This window comes from Delphinus delphis, chromosome 13, assembly GCF_949987515.2.
Source record: "Delphinus delphis chromosome 13, mDelDel1.2, whole genome shotgun sequence".
NCBI lineage: Eukaryota > Metazoa > Chordata > Mammalia > Artiodactyla > Delphinidae > Delphinus > Delphinus delphis.
In genome coordinates this window covers 16,036,806-16,046,917 of record NC_082695.1, presented here as the reverse complement: position 1 = coordinate 16,046,917, position 10,112 = coordinate 16,036,806, and the positions used below count along the sequence as shown (strand labels likewise).

At 42.6% G+C, this 10,112-nt stretch overlaps 2 protein-coding genes across 3 annotated transcripts in view; one reads left to right on the top strand and one right to left on the bottom strand.

Moving 5' to 3' along the window:
* Positions 1 to 36: 36 nt before the first annotated feature.
* On the bottom strand, positions 37 to 590 carry LOC132435923 (putative uncharacterized protein encoded by MAPKAPK5-AS1). Its single transcript, XM_060028169.1, has one exon. The coding sequence runs from the start codon at positions 588 to 590 to the stop codon at positions 180 to 182; it is 411 nt and encodes a 136-aa protein (XP_059884152.1). The 3' UTR covers positions 37 to 179.
* Positions 465 to 10,112, top strand: part of MAPKAPK5 (MAPK activated protein kinase 5) — a 36,469-nt gene continuing 26,821 nt past the window's right edge. For both annotated transcript variants that reach the window (XM_060028162.1, XM_060028161.1), the window contains exon 1: positions 465 to 594. In XM_060028162.1, coding sequence (XP_059884145.1) covers positions 559 to 594 — 36 coding nt within the window. In that variant the 5' untranslated portion in view covers positions 465 to 558. The remainder of the gene's footprint in view (positions 595 to 10,112) is intronic.

Here is a 10,112-nt window from a genome sequence, read left to right as displayed (position 1 = left end):
CCCGGAGCTCAGGCGGGGCACAGCGCCGGCAAGCGGGCGCCTGGCGGGGCTGCCCGGCGCGGGTGTCCCGGCGATGTGTGGCGCTGAAGCGGCAGCGGGAGCAGCGGCGGCGGCGGCGGTGGGCTCGGCCTCGGTTTCGCGGCGGTGCCGGCGGCGGAGGCGGAGGCGCAGGCTCCTACTCAGGACCTGGCGAGCCCGGGCCTAAGCGGCGGCCCCGCGAGGCCCCAGCACATCGCCCCGGATCGGGGCCTTCCCCGCCTCGCCCTGCCCCGGGAGCCTGCCTCCCCGGCCGGGGATGAGGCCGGGAGGCGGCCGCGCGGGGCCCAGCACAAAGGCTTGTTCCCGGGGGCCGCTGCCGCCGCCGCCCCCAGCCTAGAGCCGCCCGCCGAGGCCGAGCCGGCGCCGGGGCCGTCATCCCCGCAGGTCCCCGGGAGCGGCTGCTGCCCGTCTCCCCGAGACCCAGGGCCCCGAGCGCTGAGCCCCTTGTTCCTTCGGCTGCGGCGGGATCCGGCAGCTGCGCAGCCTCCGCTGCTCCCGGCCGTGCGGGCCCCGCGGAGCATGTGGGAAGAGAGCGACATGGAGAAAGCCATCAAGGTAAGGGGGAGATGCCCCCTTCCTCCCCGCTTTGTCTCTGTGACATTCCTCTCGGCTCCAACCTCAGAAAGCGGAGAGAACTTGGAGCAACTCCCGGGTTTCGGTTTTCACTGGGTTCCGTGGACTGCGTTTTACAGTACTGGGGCGAAGGGTTTGCGTGTGTGGGGAGGGACATCCGACTCTTTCCGACTTACCTGCTTAAAGCAGGGATATGATTCCCCGCTTCGCTAGAATGGAAGGTGAGTGGCGTGGAGTTACTTGATGTGAGTAGGACGGAGGGGGCCCCACTACTGTTTTCGATCATTCCCCAAGTGCCATTAGAATTTGCTTTCAGATGATCTGCTGCAACACCACTTGGAGAGCTGGACCTTACCCATCGCTCCAGATTTGTTTTAAATCTGCTGCTGCGGAAGGAGGTGATCGCCTTCTTACAAGACCTGTCCTTTGGCAAATAAGTTGTTCTCACTTTTCCGTGTGGTCCCTCCCCTATTCCTGTTTCCTTTTCCTTCTCTTCCTAGGTAGCGCTAAGTTTATTTAGAAGGAGCTAATGGTGTCCTGTAAGTTACTGCTCTGTTAACCAAAATAAAAGCAAATATGTGTGTTCCAAAGTGACCCAAATAAAATGACACATTTTTTAAAACCTGCTTTTTACTCTTTTTTAAACAGGCAGACATTGAGGCATTCAGTCACAGGAGTCAGAAATTTATTATTTAGCTGTACTTAGGAAATTAGGTTCTTATGTGAATTGAACACTGAATCTTAAAGTTTGATATGTATTATTTACTTATTTTACAGTATTAGGGCAACTCTGTGCATTTAAGAATTTCATTTTCCCTTGAGGGACAGGCAACTTGGGGTTCTTTTCCCCATCAAGACACAATCACTACAGTCAACAACTAATTAATAACTTACACATCTAACAATTTTGGGGGTGGTAAAGTTTATAGAAGTCATCAGTCACTTCAAAGAAAATTCACCATTTAAACGAGGCATCAAAACAGAACATACACATTAAGGAAGATCAAACTTTAAATAGTAGAAATAAAGGTTCTAAAAGACTACTTTGATAGATACATTTTTTTTCTTTTGGTTTGGATTTTATTGGTACAGCGGCGTGAATTGCCTAAAGTTATATGATTGGGTTGTGAATCAAAATATATTTGGCAGATTTTTAAATTCAAGAAGTATTATCTGCTTTGTGCCAGGTGCTGTCTTAGGCACTTGTAGTGCAAAGCCAGACTCCTAGATGTCCCTCTTTCATAGAGCTTCTGTCTAGATGGTGGAGTTAGGTAATAAGCATTGCCAGGTGATATAATTAAGTATTAAAAAGTGGGGAGTACTACGTTAGGAAGGGTAGGCAGGGAAGGCTTTCCTGAGGAGGTGACATTTGCATAGAGCTTTGAAGGGAATGAGGGAACAAACCTCCACTGTCTTGGGGAAGAATATTATAGGCAGTGGGAACAGCAGGTACAAAGGCCCTGAGGTAGGTGCGGGTCTCGTGTGACCCAGGAACAACAAGGTGGCTGGAATGCAGAGATAGAGATATGTGATGAGATAGGTGATGGGAAGCCACAGTATACACAGGGCCTTGTAGGCCATTGTAGGAACTTTGGCTTTGACCCTGAGTAGAAGGGGAAATCTCAGAGAGTTTTGAGCAGAACAGGGACATAGTTCTAGTGGGCAAATGTATAAACGGGGAAGCAGTGTTACTGAGTGGTTGTTATAGTTTTCCAGGTTGACTGATGAGTTGAAATTCAGCCTGGCCATTCATTTAACTGTGTCCTTGAATAAGTCACTTTACTTCTTTGTCACTTAGTTTCCTCATCCATAGGAAGAGGATAAAAGAATCTCCTCAGCTTAGGGTTTTTTTGAGAATTTAATAAGCACATGTATCTAAATGTGCTTACAGTACCTAACATTTAGTAAGAACTCAATGGATATTAGCTCATAGCAACCTAAGAATGGTTTAGAAAGAGTTGGGGTTTTCTTCAGTCGGTCACTATTGTCCAACTTAGTTTTCTTAAAACTTTTTAGCTTTTCTTCATGTACTTACTAATAGGTCATTGGTGAATCTTCCTACTAATTTGGGTGTGTCCAACCAATACAAATTAGTGGAGTTGAAAATATCTGATCTAACAACCAGTACTGACGAGGATATGTTCCCTTGGCAGCAAGCCAGCATCACATCAAATAAAACTTTTGGTCTGTGGCATTGTGTTGTATTCATTGTTTTGCTTTTTTGAGGCTGTCCCTCATTTGGTAAGAACTGAGACCTCTGGAGTTCAGCTGGAAAAGCTATTTCCCTGGGTTCTCACCACAACATTTAAACTTCTGCTGCCTGATTACCTGAGAGTGGGTGGATTGGACTTTAAGATCTCATCCTATTATTCTTCAAGGTATTAGGATAAGGCAAACTGGCTACAACCATAGACTCTGTCTTCTCATTTCTGTCTCTACTGCCATAGGCCATGACTTCACTGCTCCCAAGTCACTTAGCTAAACCTAGATAATGAACGTTTTGGGATTAGAGATTGCCTTACATATTTGTTTTCTGTTGTATATGGCAGAGTTTTTAATACTTTATGAACTTAACGAAAATTCATTTTCTTAGTTTTAAAAACATTAAAAAAATTGCAGTTATAATTCACATACCATAAAATTCGCCCAAGGTAAGTGTATAATTCAGTAATTTTTAGTGAGTTTATAGAGCTGTGCATCTGTCTTCACAATCCAGTTTTAGAATTTTTCTATCTCGCCTCCGTCTCCCCCACCCCACCCCTGTCCCTGGAAAGTTCCTTCTGCCTCATTGTAGTCAGCCTCTACTGTGACTCCCCACCCCAGACAACTGCTGATCTGCTTTCTGTCACTATTCTTTTGTCTTCTCTAGAAATTCCAAATAATCAAAATTATATAATATGTAGTCTTATGTGTTTGGCTTCTTTTACTTATACTTTTGAGGTTCATCCATGTTAGTGCATGCATTAGTAGTTCACTCCTTTTTATTGTTGAGGAATGTTTTTATTGTTTATCCCCTGTTGATGGACATTTAGATTGTTTCCAGTTTTTAGCTATTATGAATAAAATGATAAATAAAACTTGTCCATACAAGTTTTTGTGTGAACGTATGTTTCATTTTCTTCTGGGTAAATACCTATGTGTGGAATTATTGGGTAGTACAGTAAGTTTATGCTTAACTTTTTAAGAAATGGCAAAACTTTTCCAAAATGGAATTGTTCCAAGACCATTTGTTCAAAACATTGTCTTTTTGCTTGTTGAATTACCTTTGTTGAAAATCAGTTGATCATAAATGTATAAGTTTATTTTTGGATTCTCTTTTTTTCTTTTCCTTTTTTCTTTTCTTTTTTTTGTTTTTGTTTGTTTGTTTGTTTGATTCTCTTTTCTGTTTCATTGATCCATATAACTATCCTTATGCCAGTGCCACACTGATTTGATTACTGAAGCTTTATGGTAAGTTTTCAAATTGGGTAGCATGAGAACCAACTTGGTTTTTCTTTTTCAAAATTAAGCTGGCAGGACTTCCCTGGTGGTCCAGCGGTAAAGAATCTGCCTTACAATGCAGGGGACACGGGTTCTATCCCTGGTCAGGGAACTAAGATCCCACATGCCGTGGGGCAACTAAGCCCACACGCCACAACTACTGAGCTTGCACGCCTTAGCTAGAGAACCTGTGTGCTGCAGACTACAGAGCCCACGTGCCCTGGAGCCTGTGCGCCACAACTAGAGAAGAGAAAACCTGCCCGCTGCAACTAGAGAGAAGCCCGTGAGCTGTAACAAAAGATCCCGTGTGCCGCAACTAAGACCCTATGCAGCCAAAAATAAATAAAATAAATAAGTAATAAATCTCAAAAAACAAATAAACCCCAAGAAACCTAGGAAACTGAAGGTTTCTCTATATATAAAAAAATTAAGTTGGTTATTTAAGTTCTTTGTATTTCCAAATAAATTTTAGAATCAGCATGTCAATTTCTACCAAGAAAAGTGTGCTGGGATTTTGACGGGGATTCCATAGAATCTGTTGGTCAGTTTGAGGACAGTTGCCATCTTAACAATATTGTCTACTAGGCCAAGAACATGGTATAACTCTCCATTTTTTTCCCGGGCTTTCCCCTATTTATCAGTGTGTTTGAGTCTTTAGTGTATAGATCTTCTTTTGATAAATTTATTCCTAAATATTTTATTCTTTATGACGCTATTAAGAGTGGAATTGTTTTTAAAAATAAATTTATTTATTTAGTTATGGCTGCATTGGGTCTTCGTTGCTGCGCGCGGGCTTTTCTCTAGTTGCGACGGGGCTTCTCACTGTGGTGGCTTCTCCTGTTGCGGAGCACGGGCTCTAGGTGCGTGGGCTTCAGTAGTTGTGGTGCACGGGCTCAGTAGTTGTGGCTTGCAGGCTCAGGAGTTGTGGCACACAGGCTTAGTTGCCCCGCAGCGTGTGGGATCTTCCCGGATCAGGGCTTAAACCTGTGTCCCCTGCATTGGCAGGTGGGTTCTTAACCACTGTGCCACTAGGGAAGCCCCCATTTCTAATGTTAATAACTTGTGTTTTTTCTCTCTTTCTCAGTCAGTCTAGCTAAAGGTTTGTTAATTTTGTTGACCTTTCAAAGAATCAGCTTTTGGTTTTCATTTATTTTTCTCTATTTTCTGTTTTCTACTTTATTGATTTCTGCTCTACTTTTTAATATTTCTGCTTGCTTTGGGTATAGTTTGTTCTTTAGTTTTTCAAGGTAGAAGCTTAGATTATTGATTTGTGATCTTCCTTTGTTATAGAGGTATTGATAGCTAAAGCAGTGTTTAGTGTTTTCATCTAAATGCTGCTTTAGCTGCAGCTCATACGTTTTAGCTTATTGCGTTTTCATTTTCCTTCAGATCAAAATATTTTCTAATTTCCCTTATTATTTCTTCTTCATTGGTTATTTAGAAGCATATTACTTAGTTTCTATATATTTTTAAATTTCCCAAATTTTCTTCTGTTGATTTATAGCTTAATTCCATTATTGTTGGAGAACTTTACATAATTTTAATTTTCAGAAGTTTATTGAGACTTATGACCTAGCATGTGGTTTATCCTGGAGGATATTCCGTGTGCACTTAGGATATATATTCCCCTGTTGTTGAATGGAGTGTTTTGTAGATGTCAGGTCAGGTTCATTGATAGTGTTGTTTTCTACATTCTTGCTGATTTTCTGTCTAGTTTATCTGTTATTGAGAGTGGAGGTTTTGAAATCGCCAACTATTATTTTTGTTTTTCTTTTCAATAATTATTTATTTATTTGGTTGCACCAGGTCTTAGTTGCAGCAGGGGGGCTCCTTTAGTTATGGCACTTGCACTCCTTAGTTTTGGCATGCCTGTGGGATCTAGTTCCCTGACCAGGGATTGAACCTGGGCCCCTGCACTGGGAGTGCGGAGTCTTAACCACTGCACCACCAGGGAAGCCCTTGAATTGATCTTATCATTATAAAAAGTTCCTCTCTTTCTCTATTAACATCTTCTGTTTTAAAGTCTGTTTTATCTGTTGTCAGGTATAGCTACTCCAGCTTTCTTTCGGTTACTTGTGGTATATTTTTTTCCATTCTTTTTTTTTTTTTTCATTTTTTTAGTAAAGCATACATAGCATGAAATTTACCATCTTAACCATTTTTACCTGTATAGTTCAGTGGTATTAAATATACTCATAATGTTGGGCAACCATTACCACTATTCAACTCCATAACTCTTTTCATCTTATAAAACTGAAACTCTACCCAGTAAGCAGTAATTCCCCATTGCTTCTTTTCCCCCAGTCCCTAGCAACTGCCATTCTACTTTCTATGATTTTGACTATTCTGAATACTTCATATAAGTAGACGCATATAGAATTTGTCTTTTTGTGAATGGCTTATTTCACTTAGCATAATGTCCTCAAGGTTCATCTGTGTTGTGGCATATTGCAGAATTTCCTTCCTTTTTAAGGGTGAATAATATTCCATTGTATGTATAGCCCACATTTTGCTTATCTATTCATCCATCAGTGGGCACTCAGGTTGCTTGCATGTATTAGCTATTGTAAATAATGCTACTTTGAACATGGACATACAAATATCTCTTCAGGATCCTGCTTTCAACTCTTTTGGGTTTATACCCAGAAGTAGAATTACTGGATCATATAGTCATTCTATTTTTAAGTTTCTGAGGAACCACCATACCATATTCCACAGCAGCTGTACTATTTTACGTTCCCACCAATAGTGCACAGGGGTTCCAGTTTTCTCCACATTCTCTCCAATACTTGTTCTTTTCTGTTTTGTTGTTGTTTTTAATAGTGGCCATCCTAATGGGTTTGAGGTAGTATCTCATTGTAGTTTTGATTTGCATTCCCCTAATGATTAGTGACATTGAGCATTTTTCATGTGCTCTAGGCCATTCATGTATCTTCTTTGGAGAAATGTCTGTTTGAGTCCTTGGCCCATTTTTTTTTTTTTTTTTTTTTTTAACATCTTTATTGGGGTATAATTGCTTTACAATGGTGTGTTAGTTTCCTTGGCCCATTTTTTGAATTGGGTTGTTTGGGGGGTTTTTTGTTGTGTTTTAGGAGTTCTCTACATATTCTGCATATTAATCCCTTATCAGATATATGATTTGCAAATATTTTCTCCAATTTTGTGGGTTGCCTTTGTTACACTGTTAATAGTGTTTTTTGTTTGTTTGTTTGTTTTGCGGTACGAGGGCCTCTCACTGTTGTGGCCTCTCCCATTGTGGAGCACAGGCTCCGGACGCGCAGGCTCAGCAGCCATGGCTCACGGGCCCAGCCGCTCTGCAGCATGTGGGACCTTCCCGGGCCGGGGCACGAACCCGTGTCCCCTGCATCGGCAGGTGGACTCTCAACCACTGTGCCACCAGGGAAGCCCCTAATAGTGTTTTTTGATGTACAAAATTTAAAATTTTCATAACATCCATTTTGTCTATTCTTTTGTGCCTGTTCCTCTGGGTTTTTTTTTTAATTTAATTTTTTTATACAGCAGGTTCTTATTAGTCATCCATTTTATACATATTGGTATATACATGTCAATCCCAATCTCCCAATTCATCCTACCTCCACCCCCACCCCCCACTTTCCTCTCTTGGTGTCCATATGTTTGTTCTCTACATCTGGGTCTCTATTTCTGCCTTGTAAACTGGTTCATCTGTACCATTTTTCTAGATTCCACATATATGTGTTAATATACGATATTTGTTTTTCTTTCTGACTTACTTCACTTTGTATGACAGTCTCTAAGTCCATCCACGTCTCTACCAGTGACCCAGTTTCACTCCTTTTTATGGCTGAGTAATATTCCATCGTATATATGTACCACATCCTCTTTATGCATTCATCTGTCGATGGGCATTTCAGTTGCTTCCATGACCTGGCTATTGTAAATAGTGCTGCAATGAACACTGGGGTGCATGTGTCTTTTTTTTTTTTTTTTTTTTTGCGGTATGCGGGCCTCTCACTGTTGTGGCCTCTCCTCCGGACGTGCAGGCTCAGCGGCCATGGCCCATGGGCCTAGCTGCTCCGCGGCATGTGGGATCCTCCCAGGCCGGGGCACGAACCCGCGTCCCCTGCATTGGCAGGCAGACTCTCAACCACTGTGCCACCAGAGAGGCCCTGAACAACACAGATTTGAACTGTGTGGGCCCACTTATGTATGGATTTTTTTTCAGTAAAGATGGATTACAGTACTAAATGATCTGTGGTTTGAAACCATGGATGTGGAACTCCTGATACGAAGTCTGACCCTAAAGTTATACTTGGATTTTGTTTTTTTTTTTTGCAGTACGCAGGCCTCTCACTGTTGTGGCCTCTCCCATTGCGGAGCACAGGCTCCGGACGCGCAGGCTCAGCGGCCATGGCTCACGGGCCCAGCCGCTCCACGGCATGTGGATCTTCCCGGACCGGGGCATGAACCCGTGTCCCCTGCATCAGCAGGTGGACTCTCAACCACTGCGCCACCAGGGAAGCCCCTATACGTGGATTTTTGACTGTGCCAGTGCCAGCACCCCTAACCCCCTATCTTGTTCAAGGGTCAACTGTACTTCATTCCATGAGTCTATATCCTTATTTAAGACAGTGTATAGATTAAATATATATATATTTATTTATTTATTTGGTTGTGCTGGGTCTTAGTTGCGCCAGGCGGGCTCCTTAATTGTGACTTGAGGGCTCCTTAGTTGTAGCTCGCCTGCTCCTTAGTTGCAGCACATGGGCTCCTTTGTTGTGGCTTGTGAACTCTTAGTTGTGGCATGCATGTGGGATCTAGTTCCCTGACAAGGGATAGAACCCAGGCCCCCTGCATTGGGAGCACGGAGTCTTAACCACTGTGCCACTGGGGAAATCCCAGTGTATAGATTTCTTTAGCAGAACCCAGTCAATGTATTTGTCATTGATACATTTGAGGTAGTCCATAATTTTCTTCAATAAAGTGTCTTAATTGACCCATGCCTTTTTACTTTCTCTTTGCCATTAAAATATGTGAGAAAATATGCCATCTACACATAGAAGAGTCGGCTGATGTGAGAATGTTACTTCTTTTGCCCAGCTGGGCTTAGTGAAGTCTTAGAACTGGTTAGTGTTTATGGCACCATCAACAAATGTGCAAGAATTAAACCTGGTAAAGAGGACAACAGACGTAAGAAAAACAGGGTTCAGAGATCAGGGCTGTAGAGAGATCTGGTAGTGCTTCTCTTACCTTCTGCAAAGCCAAGTGTCAAAACTTCAGTCAGAGCCTCTATAATTTGAACTTTCTTGGCTGTCCATTAGGTAGAGTACCATCTTAATAAGCACCAGTGCAGTGAAGAATTTGGTCTAATATTATTTTTACATCCCAGGAACTGGACATATGAATAGTCCTTTGATCTGACTGTAACAAATAATTCCGTAGAATGAATCTGTCTTTTCCATTGAGTCTCCAGTGAGTGTATGTCTTCATTAGAGGCCTGGCAAATTTTACTCTACCATGAAGCATAGACTATGCTCCAATTCTTTCTTTCCCAATTCTGTCTTCCTCTCTGTCTTCTCAAATACTTCTGAATCCGGCAGGATAGGCAGTGGAAACATGAAGGAGGTAGACAGGTTAAATGGGTAGGTTTGAATTCTGTTTAGGAGATGGTGAGTGGAGACCTGGGACCTCCCTAATTGGGCAGGATTCATTCCTAATCCTCATGCAGGGGCCTGGGCAGTTACCCCTGATAGCTGGGGATGATGCCAAAGATGAATGATGCTGGGGAAGAGGCCAAAGCCATAGTTTCTAGTCTTATCAGTGCCTATAACTCACTGTGTGACTTTGACAAGCTCCTTAACCCTGATACACAGTTTTTCAGAAGAGAGTTTGTGTAATGATTTTGCTAGTCCCTCGCAAATCAATGTCCTTCCATCACCTGGTTTTAGTCCACCTTTCTAGTCATTCATTCCATAGTTATTGAGCATTTACTATATGATGGGAACCTTTATCAAGAACTGGCAGCAGGAAGGTGTGGAGAT

What these genes read in the sequence shown, in the direction of transcription:
- LOC132435923 (XM_060028169.1), bottom strand. Translation starts at nt 590, where the DNA reads ATGGCTTTCTCCATGTCGCTCTCTTCCCACATGCTCCGCGGGGCCCGC.